The sequence below is a fragment of the Amblyomma americanum genome, chromosome 5 (genome assembly GCF_052857255.1).
Source record: "Amblyomma americanum isolate KBUSLIRL-KWMA chromosome 5, ASM5285725v1, whole genome shotgun sequence".
NCBI lineage: Eukaryota > Metazoa > Arthropoda > Arachnida > Ixodida > Ixodidae > Amblyomma > Amblyomma americanum.
In genome coordinates this window covers 159,547,624-159,565,697 of record NC_135501.1, presented here as the reverse complement: position 1 = coordinate 159,565,697, position 18,074 = coordinate 159,547,624, and the positions used below count along the sequence as shown (strand labels likewise).

The following is an 18,074-nucleotide window of genomic DNA, read 5'->3' as shown; positions in this document are numbered from 1 at the left end:
AGAAGCAGTCACAATTTTTGAGCGGGACTATTTCTTTAGTCGCGGAGGCAATTGGCTGCTGCGCTTCGGTCATCTGAGCGGGGCCTCTCTGTCTTCAAAAGTTCTGCCCGACTATAATACGTTTGTGAAAACGGAATGTTTCCAGGCGCAGTGAAATAAACAGTGCCCTTTTTGAAGGTACTTTAAACTAAGCTATTAATGTCCTAACACGAAGATCATAACCAACCGAATTCCCCGACGTTTGTCTCGAGTTTCCTCGACTTTGGCACGTGGTACACCTGCAACGGTGGGCTGGTGGCGACCTGCCCTCCCAACTGAAAGTTTCTATATGACGAGCTCCATAATTCACACGCCTCCATAAGAAATTTTATGGAGTCAGTAGGCAAGTCGGTATGGACTATATAGAAGCACGTTTGCAAGCTTACAGGCTTTATATGACGCCATGTACGCTATATAGGAACAGTATGGAGATTATGTGGAATGCTTATTTGCTCCGTACTGACAAGATCTGAATTTTCATACATATTTCTATATCTGATGCACTCTATATTCTCATAGTTGTATAGGAGCGGAAAATATGAAAAGTTTCAGTAGGGCGCTTAGTCTGAAGCCTGATCTTTGCCTTAAGCCTGCTTGACTCTGAGAACTAAGCTTCAAACTGAAACTGAAATGAAAACCAACGAGCTAGCGCAACTAATTCGCATATGGCCTAACCACACTAAATCGTTCGTCATCTTTTTAAAAATAAACTACTCCATTTGAGAGATGCGGCAACGTTCCAATAGTGGAGCTGTAAAAGATACGGAGTAAAGGCCAGGTTCAGGAACAAAACTTTAATCGCAATTAGTTTATTCCAAGTACTTCGAAGTTTATTGTCGCCTGAAATAAAAACCGAAGTTTAGGGACCGCACGAAAAGCGTGGGTTTTCTGGCAGCACTTTTATCGTAAATGCGTCTTGGATTCCACTGCTTTCAAATCTATCATAACTCAGTAATGACGCCGCTGATCATTACAGGTTCATTGACAGATTTCGTTAGTTTTTTCTGCTTTGATCCAGGTTTTGAAACGTTTCGGAGTATAATCCTCCAGGCAGGTCACAATCCTTCCAAAGAGTCATAACATCGTTTGCTCCTGTTTTTTGTTCTATCCAAGTTGTCGTCCGCTCTATCTGCTCCCGGCATAAATAGTTTTTCCAGACACCCACGAATCCTCTTCGCACCAATACAGACCCTTCATGCATTTCGTTGTGGTCCGCCGGCATACTGTTCAGCAGTTCGAAAGACTTAGAGTTCACCAGTGCTGCTTCAATTAACTTCTTCATCCTACCTTCAGGTGTCTCACTGAAGAATGCATTCATGCCTTCCAAACTGCACACTTCTATGACTGTCCGAACAAGGCCCTCGTCCTGAAGAAGTGCAGTAGCGTGTTCTTCTTCGAGAAATTCAGCAATTTTCAGTACTTGCGCCCTGGTGTTCATCTTGAGCTCCTCGTAAGTCATGAGCATTACGTTGGTGTCATGGCGTTGCTCGTACCTAGGCAGGAGATGGTCAAAGTAATCTCCAGAGGTTACCTGGAAGCAAGAGCAAATGTCTTTTGTTATGAGCGTAGAGCTTGAATTTGCTTTCTAATATAGCATACCGAACCATCCAACATATCGGTTAACTAACGCCATCAGGTACCACTTAGTCTTAAGTGGAGCAAAAACCGTGGAAGCGAATTTCAACTCTCTCCTAAATCCGCTGTATTCTCATTTATATTCTTAATTCATGGTGTTTCTTGCTTGCCCAGTCTTCCTTCGCACAACATATGGAATGCGATAATTTAATAAAGCATTAGTAAGGTGGAAATAAAACAGGATCTTAATGTGTTTTTACCAAGCATCATAACGGCCAAAAGAAGGGCATAACTTCCGGCTTCGTATAAATCATAGATTGCCGACTAGACCAAACCCACACATTACTGATCTTCGTATCTGCTTTGCTGTGGTTTCACTTAACAGCTGGATGGTACTCTCTTCCTCCTGAAAACAATTTGCTTTTTGAAGGCTTTGTTAAGTGCGCTGTACATTTATCTTTTTATTCAGATACCCTAAAGGCCCTTATGGGCATTACTCGTTTTTCTTCCGTATATGCACTTATTTACTGATTTTAACTTTGTCGTTAAATGAACGTTTTTCGAAGCTTTTCAGCCAGTACTTGGCAGCAGCTGCCATGTGCACTACCTTACGGAGGAAACATGCATTGACATCAGTCGTAGAAATGCTGAAAAAAAAAACAACTTTATTGTCGCTTTTGAGATAGGTCCCATAGGCTGCTTCTCACCACCGAAGTGCTTATGCTTTGACGTCCCCGCTAAGTAATGTGCACTCTTAATGCATTTTCGCTTGCTTCGACAAGCATTCCCAGGGACGGCTGCTATTAGAAAACGGCTTCTCAGGGAGGCGGGCCTGCGGTGGAACAGCGAATGTGACTATGACTTCACCGGAAACCTCCGCAACTACCTCATCGACACTGTTCTACACTCTTTCTTTTAAATTTCTATCTCCTGAGTTCCGCTACCTCTTTCTCAATTTATGCCTCAGAGCACTCTCCTCGAATTAAAAAAAAGACATTTTGGCGTCTTTCCACGAAGATTTTCTTCCCCGTCATGATTATTAGAAAAAAATTTTAGGCGTACCCTAATTGCCTCCTTGGATTGAATATACATCTTTAAAAATACAAGGGTTTATCTTTCGATCACCCCGGGGCAAAGGGCCGCTGTAAACAATAATGTCGTTCGTGATAGATGTCTCCAGAATAACTTAGGCTACCTGAGATTCTTTTGCAGCCTTCCGGAATGTGTATACACGAGAGTTTTGGCATCTCACCGGTCACCTACATTACCGTAACCGATGTAACTGATACTTAACCAACGAGCCTGTGCTGAGCCGCAGAAATCATTACTCAGTTACCGAATGTCTCGGCTGTTCAACCATTAAACCTGTAGACACAGAGCGACCCCGACATTCTGATATAAATGTTATTGCAGCAATTGAAGTTCCGATGGCAATACTGTCACGGCCCCTCGACTCCTACAGTGGTGATGGATTTTAGAAGTTCGCGACGCGCTGTGATTGGTCTTTGGTGGTCAAGTGACACCTGTGAGATCACCACTATCTTCACCAATCAAGCAATTTCCTGACATCCGGCGGAGGGGTTTTGTTATGACGACACTCAAATACTGTCGCATTAAAAATGCATAAGAGAGATAGACTATTATGAGGACGGCTATATGTTACCACGAATCAGACACTCCTACAAAGGCCATCGGATAGCCTGTGCAGACGAGTGGATATATTTCGTAATACAGATAAACGGAACCAAGATATGCATAGAAGTTCATGAATGAGATAATGAGGCGAAAGGTTGGAGAATGGCCGCGATAATGAACGACAGAAAACTATGGGGTGCATTCGATACGAAGTTCTGAGAGGTGCCCGCAAATGATTACTGGTGCAGGGCTCACTTCCGGGAATGCGCCATTGTTCCTGAGTGCAATCGGGTTTAGAAATAAACGACAGAGGTGCAGGGACATTACCGTTAGGTCCTCACTGCAAAACCAAAAATGAGACAGGGCAGGAGCTTATGGATTCACTGTCATTTGAAGTCTTCGGAGAAATCTTACATGAAGAATAATACTTGGCATCTTCATGAAACCAGATGTTGCGAACTGGACCGATTCAGTGAAAAAGAAGCCGACCAAGGCCAAATTAGAAAGAAAAAAGAGGAAAACCTATCATTTGAAGCGAGATGAGGCTGCCTTAGAACACCAGGCAATAAAAAGTAATATCCTCAAACGGTAGTGACTGAAACTTAGTGTGTGCTGAATCGTGGGGAAACAATAGAGCATATGTTGTTAGAACGCAGCCGATTTCATGTAGATCTCGCTACGGACACTGCATGTATCCCCAAATTACTAGTGTACAAAGATAGCGAAGCTAACGAGAACAAGAAAAGAGGTTTTAAAAACCGGCATTCCGTATGAGCTCACCTAAGTGATGCCACTTCAAAATCATGTGGAGGTGGCTTGCATAAGCAACAAATACAAGAATGTAGCGCCGTAAAAGAAAAGAAATGCCAGTACTATTACGCTTAGTGTCTCTAAGCTCTGCTTTCTCGATGCCAGCAATGCTTTCTCCAAGCTGAATGAACATCTGCTATCGCATCAAAAAGATAGGAAGAAAGGCGTGACACAGAGGGCTTACGGATATCATTATCATCATAGCAACTACGGCTACTTGAGGACGACATTCTCTCCTACTGAACCCTAATTAACTCCGTCGTACTCATGCTTCGGCCTTCTTATACCCACAAATTCAGCTTCCCTGTAGTCATGGCGTGGATATATGGTATCTCCATCGCGTGCAAAAAGACCGTGGATCAAATCCCGCTGCTCCCGCTGTCTTCCACAGGTAAAAATATTTGAATTATAACGAAAATAAACAACCACGCCTTACAAGTTATGCGATCGAAGCTAACAGAGTCGAGTACCAGAGACTCAAGGCTAGTAAAGGTACAACTACATTAGATAGGTTGACACGGGAAACAAGAGACAGACATTTGCATGGCAGCACCCTCCAAATAAAATGCAATAACTCGCAAAGCATAAGCCGGAGCGGGTAGCAGTGATCATTTACATTACCTTGGATGGAAACACGAATAATTTTTTAAAAGGATTGTACATGATATGCAGTTTCGAACAGATGACGAGCGACATGACTGATTTAGGGTACAAGGGAGGGGGCGGGTCATAACTTACGATATGTTTAGGTAGATCTAAAAACTTTTTTTTGCAATTAGAAAGCATTCTATGAGACATGTGAAAAAATATGCAGGGATGTTCGGTGTATCTATGCATACTTCCATGTGGTCAATACTGCTTCAATAAAAGTCTTTCTTAACAGCGGTAAGCTTTAAAACAACAAAGCGCCATTTTGGACGTTCTTTATAAAAAAAAACGGGGCATTTAGCTAACAGGTATTTTATCAGATTGCGGCTGACGGTACGCATTGACTTCTGTCAGGTTGAGAAGATCGCAGACCCGTTTCAAAACAGAAATGCTTTTATTCGCTTCTGAGCTATCAACGTAGCCGTTCGTCGAAACCAAGTGTAATCTGGTTCTGCCTTACACTTTAGACCTTTTTCTCGTGCATTCCTCCTATTGTGCAAGCAGTTTTACTGCTTTATTATCGCCAACTGTGGTCAGTAGAGCAGTGGGTCTTCAGTTATCACGGTTTGGTGCATTCGAGCAAATCAATGAGGTAATAAACATTGATAGAAAGAAAAATTAAGAATTCAGGCTTCGTAAATACTCATGAAGAAGAAAAACCAATTTAAGATGTGCTGACTGTGATAACAGAAAGCATTCGTTAAAACCTAACTGATGGAGTACTAGAAAGCGTTGTGGCCATCAACAATGCGTTGAGTGCTCTGCCCTAATACCCCTCCTCTGCCACAATACTTAAGGGAGCCGACCCTTCCCTGACGTTGCGGATATTAGCAAAGAGAACTAAATAGCGGGAGGGGGGGGGGGGGGGGGGGCGACATGGGAGAAGCAAAGTTGAGTGGCGTTTCTCCTCCGAGCTGGCTGGTTGGAAATTGCGGATCCGTGGCGCACTCTGCGCGTGTAAGAGCAAGATAGTAATTATGCAGGCTGCTGATCCTCCCACTTCTCCCTTAGGCCTAAGGTCATCCTTGCCAATAAAGGCTGAGGAATGAACGGCGGTCCTCGGATTTGTGACGTCCTCGCTGCGCAGTGGCGCACAAAACACTGTAGCAAAAGTTGGAGCGGACACTTAAACTCCCCCATAAGGTTACAACGCGATAGCGTAGTTGGTTAATTCTCGTATATGCACAAAGTCATTCTCTACTTTACATTCGTAGATCCCTAGGAGCCCTCAAACCCCTCTTGGCGCAGTGGTGCAGTGGATAAGCGATGGCAGTAATGGCAGGTGCTCCCAGTGGTGGGCCTTGTGAGATTACCGACACCATAGATGCGATTCAATAGGTTGCTCTTCCAGAACGAAAAATCATTAATTTAAGTGCCACCTGCCACCAGGGGCCGTTTGCTCACTATCCGATGGGCAGTGATGACGCTGCAAGGTCACGTGACCTAGGTGCGTTACCAACCTCCTAGACTGCTCTTTGGGAACCACCTTCCAGATCCATGCTCATGATTTTTCACTCAAAACACCGACGCCGAGAACGCCGACACCGTAGTTTCTGGCCAATTGTGTCTTCAACGCTATATGCACCAGTGGCAAGAATCCAATAACAATACTGGAAAATAATAAAGCAAACAGTAATTAGACACAATAACCCTCGAAGGGGGTCCTTTTGTTTGTAGTCGGTAAGCGAAACAAAACTAAGTTTGTGCAGGTAATTTTGCATGAATAGAGCTTCGGAGCATTTATCAGATTCTACTTGCATAGCTTCTTGGACTGTAGAGTTCTTCTTGACAAGAGGGACAAGTCTCTGCACAGCGTTATTTAGAATTGTCATTTTCGAACCGAAAGACGTAAACGTGCTTTTTAGTAGCCGCAGCAGAATAACACGTATTGATGGCGCTAGCTAGTGCTCCTAGAAAATTGCGGCAAGAAAGGTTTCGTGTTTTAAAGCTATATCATATCACCGCTCGAATAAACAATACCGAATAAGTGACAGTGTTCATACATTGACCTTTCTTCACCGCTTTTCCTAGTTCTACCTACCCTGAGAGCGCATTTTCTATATAACCTGCCTAAGGAAGGTTTACTGTGCTGCACAATGTGCCTAACCAAAAGAAGGTTGCAAATCTTTGCCTCAATATGCTAGCCTCACGGTGTCGCTGCTGCAGGTGATGAAGCACGGTGAACGGCGGTGTACTGAATCGCATCTACGCGTGTCCGTAATCTCATAAGGACAAGAAAAATGTCTCTATCTTTTTAGCCGACGGCTAAGAAAAACCACTAGAGGGCGATGTAGCAAACATCAGGCCTACCTCTTAGGCACTCAAAGCTGATTGTTTTGAATCACCTCGGTGACTTATAAATCGACGGAGACGCGACGCCTTGATATTTACTTACACGGCTTCTTGCGGGAATGGTTGCAGTACTGCAAACGAAAATTTTCCCGTCTTCTCACCTCGAATGCGCCCAGACGTGAAAGAAAATATTCGTATGAACTGCGCGCGATTTCGGTCGTGTTCTGGAATTCTGCCTTTTCTTTAGAACTTTTTCAACTCTACCGGTTTTCCGCTCTCTTCATTGTATTTGTTTTCTCCTGTCCGCAGCAGGCTTTGCACCTAAACGATCTTTATCTGTTCATTATTAGTGCAACTCATGCCACATACACAGCTAATCGCACCTAATTTCACGTTCCCGGGAACCAATGGCATGAAAGTTGTTGCATGTTACTAGCTAATACCCATCTGTTAGTGCTGATGGTATGGAATGCCCGCCCTGTTACAGCCTGGTAATGATGCTGGTCTCAACAGCATATTCATCAGTCATCACCACAGGAAACATTGGTTCGCCTGTCGATCAAAGCCATGCGGCAGCTAAAGTTGTTATCGCACCATTACAAAGCCATTTTTTGTCGGTGTTGTTGTGTACGTCGTTGTACTTACGCATACGAATCTATATGCCCTTCAGAACTGCTGTCGTTAACATCGTTATGTTTTCGGTCATTTATGGGAGAGTCGCAAACTCGTCTTCAAACGACAAGCAACCAATAAGGCATGTGTATTTGGCCAGCTTTGAAAGCAGCCAGCACCAATTTTGTTGCGATACGACGAACATAAGAATAAAGTTTTTTATTGGGTTTCAGTTTATATAAAGAAAGGTCCATTCTTGGGATTTCTGGAACATTATACCGTTCAAGTAGTATAGGTATGTCTTTATTTGACCGCTCCTATGCCGCAGAAATCATCGTCTCTTTAAATGCTCTAGGCAATGATTTGCCTTTGCTCGTGACACAAAGTAACCAAACAAGAGAAGTTTATCGAACCTTGATGTACCTTTTTTTTGCAGTTCAGGAAACTGACGTGCAAGAAGCACTTTAAAGAGAAAAATGGCTCCGTGACGCGTGGACGGCAACCCAAACTGATATATTTCTGTTAATAAGCCATGGATGAGAAATTACTTCTTCATGCTTTAGTTGGACGGGCGTCTTCTCAGGTGTATTATTGAAATAAGGAGATATTTCGCAGACATGTTACGTTTTCACCCAGATTGATTTTCATACCTGCTGCACAATATTGTCTCCGGTAGTTAAAAGTGACACACTTTCACACAAAAATTGCAAGGCAGCTTGTCATTATTTCATCGAAAATTTGTGTTTGAGCTAGTTGGTTCATACTTCACTCAGAAAACGGCAGCGCAGAAAACAGCACGGAACACAGCAGTAACACAGAAGACAGGAAAGGCGCTGACTACCAACTCTTGGTAGTCAGTGCCACGGAACACAAGGCATGGGACGCAGCAGTAAAACAAAAAAGCGGATGGGCGCTCACTTCCAAGAGATGGTAGTCAGCGCCTGCCCTGTCTTCTCTGTTACTGCTGTGTTCCGTGCCGTTTTCTGCGCTGCCGTCTTCTGAGTCAAGTATGAAGCAACTAGCATAAAGACAAATTTTAATCTAAAACTTTGGTTCTACAGTGTGCTCTTTTCCATCCCGAACACCCAAGCACGAGCTGATGAACTGAAAACAGCGCCGCTACGATCTGCGTTGCCCTCTTAGGAGACTTATCTCACTGTCTCACGCAAATAACAGGCACACTAATAAATATGGCAAACAATGAAACTGAACTCCTGCGATCATCTCCCCTCGAAAGTGGGAGTTCTTCCGGAACAGCAGGTTATTAAAGCTGCGTTGTTAAAGCAGGAGGAGTTTTTTTTTTTTAAGACTGGCGCCTAAGTACGCCCTACGTTGGATGAAATATTCGTGATTCCTGCCTGGTTTGAGTGGCATCTAACGGTGCTGGTACTGTGCAACTACATACAACGTGTCTCTTATTTTCAATTTGAGATCAATGAACAAATTCTACGAAATTGGTGGTGCTGGCGCTACTGATAGGCTGTGTTAAATCTGTCAGAGTTCCTATATCAGCCCTTGTGCTCAAGGTTTGAACTCTATGAATAAATCTGTTAACATTGTTATTTCTAGTTTTCATGGCGCACAGTGAAGTAGAGAGATCCGGTGAGTGTGGAAGTGTTGGTGCAAGTTTGGTTTATGGTTTATGAGGTTTATTGTCCCAAAGCGACTCAGGCTATGAGGGACGCTGTATTGAAGGGCTCCGGAAAATTCAGTCGCCAAGGGTTCTTTATGTGCACTGACATCGCGCAGTACACGGGCTCTAGAATTTCGCCTCCATCGAAATTCGACCACCGCTGCGGGAGCGAACCCCCGCCTTTCGTATCAGCAGCCGAGCGCCATAGCCACTGAGCCACCGCGGCGTCTGTGTAGGTGCAAGTGTCGTACATTATACAAGGCGGGACAGAATGACATCTTCTTTATTCCACCTTTTAACGAAACATTGAAATAAACTAATAAACTTAGCAATCCTAGAGCCTTCAAAGGCCGTGACACGTCATCAATCTAAATTACACTCTCCTTGCGGGTATAACGCTTCGACACCCTCAGGAGCCACAGGACGGTAACATCTCAGCAACCCCAAATCAGGGCGTGGCTGTAACACTTGTCGGGTTAGGGCACGAAAGGCAAAAGTTAAGTTCCCGCTAAAAATTTCAAAGGTACTGTCGGCACTAAGCTGATAGAAAAGAGCACATTGTATCAGCTTATTCTATTATAGGACTCATTACTCATTAGCATCTGCCCTAAAACAGTCAAAGGCTACAAATTGAAGCTTTATGGCTTCCCCAAAATCCTCGTAGATGAAGAACAGTGATTCCTGGTGCGCGGGTCGAAAATTGGATTACCACATTTTAGGAACTCTCGCAAACATCTTGCTGCTAGCAGGGAGACAGAAATTTACCCACACCACGAGTTGTTGATCAACTGCTTGCCCTGCCAAAAGCTAGCCCTCGTGATTAGCTTACCTATTTGAGTGACTGCCCTGTACAAGTCCTATTTTGTAGGGCTCTATTCTCGAAGCAGAACAATTTTTTTGAACTCGGAAGTTTTCCTGTCTCACAAAATTACTACTTTCTTCTAAAATTACTCACTCTTAAGAAATTTCAAAAAACAATTTAGAGGAATCTCTAGTCATTACTATTAAATCCAATATGGCATAAAGAATTTAATTAATGATTATGGCGAGTGAACACGCAACAAAGGTGGGACAAAGAGAAGACAAGCTCCGACTAACAACTGAGTTGATTGAAGAACGAAAAGTGGTAACATACAGTGAACACCCACAATCGAAAATAAAAAAAACCGAAAAACGGACAAAAAGATGAAGAACCTGTGGATCGTGCGACGCGACAATTTAATTAATTTATTTATTTTTTATTTACAGAAGACTGCTGGCTTTATTGCAAAGCCTTAAGCAGGAGTGGGTGTAAAATACACTTTGACAAAAAGAAAACCTCCCTGAGGTACACGCAACTCAGCACACAATACCGAAAAAATTAACGACGAAAAGAAACAACATTATACAATATTGACGACGCCTGGCGTCAAAATGAGCACTGGAAAAAAAAAAGAGAATTTAGTTAGCTCCGCCGGGATTTTAAGAGACCTTTGAGGTGCCCCTGATTTTCCTAACTTTTCCGGAATAGCACCTTCCCGAATTTCAGTTCTGAAACATGAAAGGCTTTTTCTTAAGTTTTCCGCAAGAGCACCTTCCCCAATTTCAGTCATAACACATGAAAAGTTCTGTCTTACAGTAGGCGATTGTAGGTGCAACCGTGAAATGCTTATGGCAGCTCACAGTCTTTCCAGAGTTCCATTACATCACTTCCTGGAGTCTTTCTCGAAATCCAAGCCTTCGTTCTTTCAATTTGTTCCGGCGTAAAGTGGTTCTTCCAGTCGCCCACGACTCCTTTCCGCACGAACCCGGCGCCCTGGTGCACCTCCACTTCATCTGGCGGCAGGTTCTCCAAGAGCTCGAATGACTGTGACTGTTCCTTTGCTCTCTCAATCATTTTCTTCACTCTGTCTTGGGGTCTCCCCTTGTAAAAGACCTTCATGTTCTCTAGGCTGCATGCCTCTAGGACTCGTTCGAGAAGCCCTTCGTCTTGGCGCAGAGCGTCTCCGTGCTCTTTGCCGAGAAAATCGCCAATTCTGAGCACTTCTTTTCTCGTGTCGGCCTTGAGTTGTTCGTAAGTGATGAATAGAACGTTGGCATCATGTCGTCGTTCGTACCAGGGAATCAGATGGTCAAAGTAGTCCCCGTAAATAACCTGTAAAGTAAAACAATATGTTTGGTATTGTTATGAAAAGGCTCTAAAGTGCTCCTGACCATTACCCGCGAATTGAATGGTATAAGTATTAAAATAACATACCTGCTTTTTGAAATTTCTAAAATTTCTCACATGAGTATTCATTTTGACGTAATTTTTGTATTCTATAGAAGTGGATTTCGCGGCATTTAAATCAAACTCTCTCTATCTTCGTTTTCCTGGGCATTGTACCACTTTCGGTATGGTTCTGTAATCATCGTACTATATATCATGCATCACGTGCACGCTACGCGACTAGTGTAGGAAGAAGACCTTGTAGATTCAGTCGGCAACTGGTCGACAATTGCCGTTCTGTAAAAACAATTTCAACTGTTATACACGTGCAGCACCTCTGGGGCGGCCATACACAGCATCCAGGCGCTTCCAAGAGAGCGGAAATGTAAGCCTTTAATTCTGTCTAGAAACTTGAAAACGAATTTTAAGAATAATTAAAAAGTTGCAGCCAAGGAGGCAATAGTTTGTCGATATCTCTCAACATACTCCGTCTTATTCAATAAATCCTCCGTACGCTCAACTTAGAACGTTTCTTAGGGACAGAATAAAATCAATAAATTTAACTTTCGTATGTTACAGCCACATGAAATTTTGATTATATGTGTGACATCTTTTTACTGTATCCCCTTCGGTCATGGCATAGACATTTGGGCAGTGGAGTCTTAACATTTTATTTCTTTTTTTTGAACAGTTTTCTCGTTTCACACGCGAGATTCAGAAACCTGCGCAGCTTGTAAATGAGACTAGCATATTATTTTACTGTCACAGAAATATAAAGAGTAAATCTGCGCTTTCTTCACAAATGCAGTCACCTTTTACAGCGAATCTGGTGAGCGGCTTAGAAAAGAAAATCATTTTGGCCGTTGATTATGTCTGTTATCCCTCAAATTCATTTCGCACATTCCTGAATGATTAGGAACATATTCGAACCTTTTTTCAATATAAAGAATAAATTCTGACACTTGATATTGGAAGGACTTGTTCTCGCGTACATGTTTTTTAGGAAGTGCCGCATTTCTCGTGGGAAACACAACGACATTTCTCGTGGGAAAGATTTTAACGGCAAGAAATGCGGTTTTCTCTCAAATTTTAGACCGGAAAGATCACGTAATAAATCGCCAAAGAGTAAATAACACCACTGTGAATAGGCACTTGAGGAGAATTCGTTATGACAACGCGTCTGCAATTGACTGCTTCGATGACGCTGACGGCGAAGAATCACACAATCCTTCTCTGGGCACCGAACCTCGCATTTGATTTATATTTACGGTGCGGGAAACTTTAGTTGCTAAAATTTGTATCTGCTGGCCCGACTGCGATGACATCGAAGATGGTAAATCGTGACAACTTGCTGAGCTAGAAGACGACGGGGAACATTAGGCATTCGGTAATCAGGAAAGAAGGCCTGTTTTGACTGCATTTGAATTTTATGCACTGGAGACCATATTTAATTGCCCTCTACACGAAACTAGGAAAACCTCACAGTGTTGTCACCTGAAAAACTGGAATTTAACAACCCGGACTCAAAGCTGTAAATAAAAAGCACTTTTTTTATTTCCATGCCAAAACTACTGATTTTGTTTGAGTAGCAAGTGAGCTCCAGTTAATTTTCTATTTAGAGTCGTGCAAGTGATGCTTCATAATTTTGTCACTTTAACAAAGAGATGCCTAGACTGAGGCCCTCAATACAACTTTCTCACTTACACGACCAAAAGGCACAATGTACATATATGAATGAATTCCAAAATGCAGCAGTATGTGAATTGCAACTTTTTCTTTTCACTGTTTCGTCCTTAGCGCGTCTTGTTGAAGAAACTGTGTGTGGATGAATTTTCACGCCGCAGGTCATAATTTGACACTGATTGCAACTTAGCTTTTAGAATTTATGCTTCGTTATATTCAGTGCCGCTGATGTGAAATATTATCAGTCGTAATGAGGTGAGATTAACAAATGTGACCTCGGCCAGTGATCAGTTATACCGTGACGCAGTGTTCAGCCGAAATGGTCTAAAATATTAAGGAAGTCTTGCCTGTCTCATTAAAACAACGGTAAAGTGATTATTTGCATATCTTTGTTGCCGTTATATACTACACGCTTTGGAGATATACCTTGAAAACTGAAATCGTAAACCTGCTTTTACTTCAAAATGTGCGGCTCAGTGAAAGCGCTCCATTCTCTAACCTTGCATCTCATCTTTCTCATCAAATCTAGCTGTCGGCCATTTTTCAAGGGAAAAATCATCGTCAGTCTGCATGGGCTCGCGAAAATGTCTGGAATGCCAAGCTTCCGGAATTACGAGCTAGAACTCGTGTGGCTTAATTGTAAAGCTATTTATTACAGGTTTTATAGGGACCTCTATTGAAAAAAATATTGTGCCTTTTCTAATTAGCACGTCGCTTCTAAGTGCTTCATGCACGCCCCAGCCGTAGTTTTCAACTCATGATTTCTCATTCTTTCTTCTGCATAAATTATGTTCTTCCTTTTTTGCCATTGCATTGTGCATGTTTACGTAAATATAACTACGTCCCCTTGCTCAGTTACTTTATCTGTCACGTCGCCTGAGATTGGTCGCCTTACATAGGCAGTTAACCATCATAAAAATCACTTAAACTTATCTTCACTGGCTGCCCTCCCACGACCGAAACCATGGACCGGGCATGCAGTGGCTACTTACCTTTCCATTCAGGTACATAGAAATAAATCTCTCGAAGGAGACATCGGTGACGGTCTTTGGCGTGATGCCCATGATGAAGTGGTAGTAGGAAGCAGCGCAGTCGTAGGGGTTCCTGGCCACGTACACATATTTTGCGTGCTCAACAGGTTGAAAGACACTCATTGGAAGATGGGTGACGAGGGGACCAATTCGCGAGGGGTTTTCAGCTGCCCCGGCTCCGGTCATCTCGAGAAAGGGGGACATGAGGCTGAATTCACCGACGTCGGGAGAAGGTTTTGCACGGGTCAAGATGTTCCAGATGATGAACTGCGTCCAGTTCGTGCCACACTTTGGGTAGGTCACAATGATCACGTCTCCATCCCGAGGCTTGTATTTGATGGCCGAACGGACTGTTTCGTCGCGAAAGAAGTTGTGCATCCATACGCCATCGACGTATCTGTATAGTGCTTCGTCCATGCTTAAGCCCGAAGTTGTGCCTCTATGAAGATGTTGAGAAAAAAATGGCAGTCATCAGATATTATTGCACATTTGAGGACAGAACACGGCAACATAGGCGAAAATAGGGCAGTAACCACATTACTGTTTCTATTTTCATCGTTATGTTCACTGATATCAGTTTCGAAATGCTTTAACGATAAAGCGCTTTTGGGGGCATGGGCTGTTTGAACAGAGAAAAGGCTGCAGCGCTGACGTCTGATAAGTTCGTTTATGCAGCACTTTTTGTTGTGGTATTCTTTGCTCAGACTTAAGCTGCACAGATATGCCGGTGATGCCACCCATTCAGGAAGATTTCATTGAAAACGTGAAGTTTTGAAGGTAATGATTTTTATTAGGCAAGGCCAGCTGGCCAAAGAGCGACTGCCACGAGGTGTTTTTGTCTACTCGGGATGGGATCAAAGACCGATTTCTCAAGCAATCCAATATAAAATGACGAGCACCAAACGAGAAAGCTCGTAGCCACTCTATAACCAGTGAATACCCGGCGGCACTGGGGATCGAACCCCGCACCTCCCGCATGCGATGCGGATGCTCAAACCGCTTGGTAACCGCTGTAGGAAAAAAGAATCAATGTGTACATTTCTTACCCGCCGTAATGCCGCATGCTTTCGAGAAAACGTTCCTTCGCCTTCTTACAACTCTTGCAAGGCTTTAAGAGGACGCAACAATAATTATGAATCTTTATGCTTGCAGGCTTTCTGCTGTTCTAAAATTTTGTATTGTTGAGCACCAGTGTTGTATTCTCAATTGCATATTGCTATCGTTGTGGTATCCACGTTTTTTTATACCAGTAAATATAGCGATAATGTCAGGTATATGTGGCTGAAATTCTCTACGTGACCGCAGCCAAACGTTCAACAGCACTTGCTAGCACGCATTGCACTCCATTCTAACTCTTTAAACACTTGCTGTTGGAAAACAGCAAAGGCGGCGGGTGGAAAAACACAGAAAATTCATTAATGCAGTATATTGTAAAATATAAATAAAGAGCGCAACGTAGAAGAAATATGTCTAAGATGTAAAGCCCCGTCAAAAGTATACACCCCAAGGGGTCTGCTTCTAATCTGTTTAGCGTAGCTTCTTAGCGCATAAAACAGTTCCAACCTTGTTTGGATTGAGGATGTAAAGCCATTCCTTTTTTGAGAGATTACGGTCGCTGCGGAGCGATAACGAGGCAACGGACAGGCATCACAAGCAAACCTCTTGGGCTGTATACTTTTGATGGGGGCGGTCCCTGCTTGCGCCTTGTTCATTTATTCAAAAGGATGAACTATATCAAGCGCAAAACAATGCATTATTAAGACAGCGAACATGCACCACGTGCTATTGCTTGTATATATCGGGCGTCATCTCACTCTTAGTGTTCGCTTGTTGATACAAGCCTTATAATGAACCAACTAGCAACCAGCAGGTAATTTGTAGAGTTATCCTGCTTGGGCCCTTTCATAAAAGTTTTGCTCTCATGTTGCCGTATCTCCACGGCGCTCGGAAGATCCATCACCATGCGTGCATTAAAAAATACCGCTTCCCAGTTTGTTAAGCGGCCGCTAATTATATATTTTATATTGTACATTAACTCAATCGACAACCTACAGCCCGCATCTTCTGGTCTACGAGAGTACCTTTACGTTCTAGACATCAACATTGAGGTGTATATTACAGTAGGTTACAAAAGCAGCCGCCGCGGTGGCTCAGTGGTTGCGGCGCTCGGCTGCTGCCCCGAAAGACTCGGGTTTGACCCCGGATGTGGCGGTCGAATTTTGATGGAGGCGGAATTCTAGAGGCCCGTGTACTGTGCGACGTCAGTTTAAGCTAACGAGCCCCAGGTTGTCGAAATTTCTGGAACTCTTCACTACGGCACCTCTCATAGCCCGAGTCGCTTGAGGACGTTAAACCCCTATAAATCCAACCACTAAGGTTACTTCACATTTGTCAGATTTTGTAGATGGGTTTCAAAAGTATCTCTAAGCGCTATTTACTAAAGCGAAAACTGTGCACAATCGACATTATATAGCTACCTTCTCGTAGTATAAGAGGACGCTATTTAATGCACTCATTGAAGCAATAAACCCAGAGTGCAATAAACGTCTCATAATAACATTTCCTGTATGGTGCGAGAAATCATGGTAGAGACCCACCTCCTTGAATTGCATAGAATGTGGTGCTTAACATCCGTAAGCTTCATGTGGGCTGTGACACACTTTGTCCAGGATATTTCCAGATTTTTTTCAACCAAGATGTGTTACTTAACGTGCGATAGCGTCGGTTAGCTCACTGGCGTTTTGGAATTTAGCAATCATCCAGATGCAGTCACAGAAGCTGTGACTACATCATAAGTACCTGTGCAGCCTCTTAGAAAATTGGTACAACATTATGAGTCACAATTATTCATCATCGTACAGACTTTTCCGCTAGCCTGGTGGGTAAATGCCTCGTTCTACGCTGTTCTGTGAAGAAAACTTTATATTTCGGGATCCAGTTAGCTAACCATACTTCATTCTGCCAATATTGCGATGTAAATCATTTAGTGAGCTTTCAACTCCCATTTGCGAAGTGCTTTTCTGCACAGTTTTTTTTTATGCCGGTTGTCAATATAATTTGCTTGATTCAGTAAAGGCTGCCCTTCGATTCATGTGGCGATAACGATTGTAATGCTAACCAGATCAATGAGAGTTTGAGCTGCATGAGCTTCAAAAAAACTACTTCTGTTTGAATTACGATCAATAATGAAGCCAGCATTTTATACCAATGAGTACACGGCAAACACAGACTGCTTGAAATGAAGGTTACAGCAAACTGAGCAACTACGAAGTGCAAGTCAACCAAATGTTCCATTGGCTACCTCACCTGAGATGTCCGTGTAGCACACCGGTACCTGTCACGAGTGCGCGTTTCCTCGAAGACTGCCTCCGCAAGGTTTTAGGCAAATGCCACTACCTGCCCTTACCGGAACGTATAAAGGAGATTTTATCCACCTATGTCAGTGTAGAGAAAGCTATAACAATGTTATCTCGAGTTCAAGCTCTCGTGAGGCAGCATGGGATCAGCTCTGAGAGGCGCTTGTTGCCGCAATCTAGAAGTGCCCCAGATTTCCAACGCAATCTGTTATGGATAAGATGAGGATGGTGGCGCGACAAGAGTCCGGGCTTATTTGTGATGGCCGGAAACTGAAGTGTTTTGGTGCTCTGTGTCCTGTGAAGCAAACGTACAGTGGTAGCGTAGCTCGCAAAGAGCCTCACATGTTCAACGCAGGACGGCTGGTGAGCGCGGATCCAGCGGAACCTTTGATGTCAGTGGGCAACAAAACAATAGCATCATAATTAAAAAAAATGTGAAGTCGCAAATAGGTGCCGTTTGGCGGGAAAAGAAGTCTATGAACGTGTTAACGCTCGCGCAACTTCGTGCTCAAAAACGTTTTCGCACTTCTAGATGCCTGGGCCAATATGACCCCTCTAGGCGCCAGTTAGAT

General features: G+C 43.3%; 1 protein-coding gene across 2 annotated transcripts; it reads right to left on the bottom strand.

Moving 5' to 3' along the window:
* Window positions 1–858: 858 nt before the first annotated feature.
* LOC144132853 (sulfotransferase ssu-1-like) lies at window positions 859–17,601 on the bottom strand. Of its 2 annotated transcripts, none has more exons than XM_077665555.1 (3): window positions 17,453–17,601; window positions 14,108–14,585; window positions 859–1,570 (listed from the first exon to the last, which is right to left on the bottom strand). In XM_077665555.1, exons 2-3 carry the CDS (start codon window positions 14,561–14,563, stop codon window positions 1,034–1,036), a joined length of 993 nt encoding a protein of 330 aa, XP_077521681.1. In that variant the 5' UTR covers window positions 14,564–14,585; window positions 17,453–17,601; the 3' UTR covers window positions 859–1,033. The 2 variants fall into 2 exon arrangements, with proteins under 2 accessions (XP_077521681.1, XP_077521682.1); XM_077665556.1 differs by lacking the exon at window positions 859–1,570 and adding an exon at window positions 10,333–11,378 and having other exon boundaries at window positions 17,453–17,593.
* Window positions 17,602–18,074: the final 473 nt, after the last annotated feature.

Excerpts from the sequence above, each read along its gene's own strand:
- LOC144132853 (XM_077665555.1), bottom strand. The coding sequence starts at position 14,563 with ATGGACGAAGCACTATACAGATACGTCGATGGCGTATGGATGCACAAC. Across the intron at positions 1,571-14,107 it reads CTATGTACCTGAATGGAAAG|GTAACCTCTGGAGATTACTT; the intron begins GTAAGTAGCCAC and ends TCTTGCTTCCAG.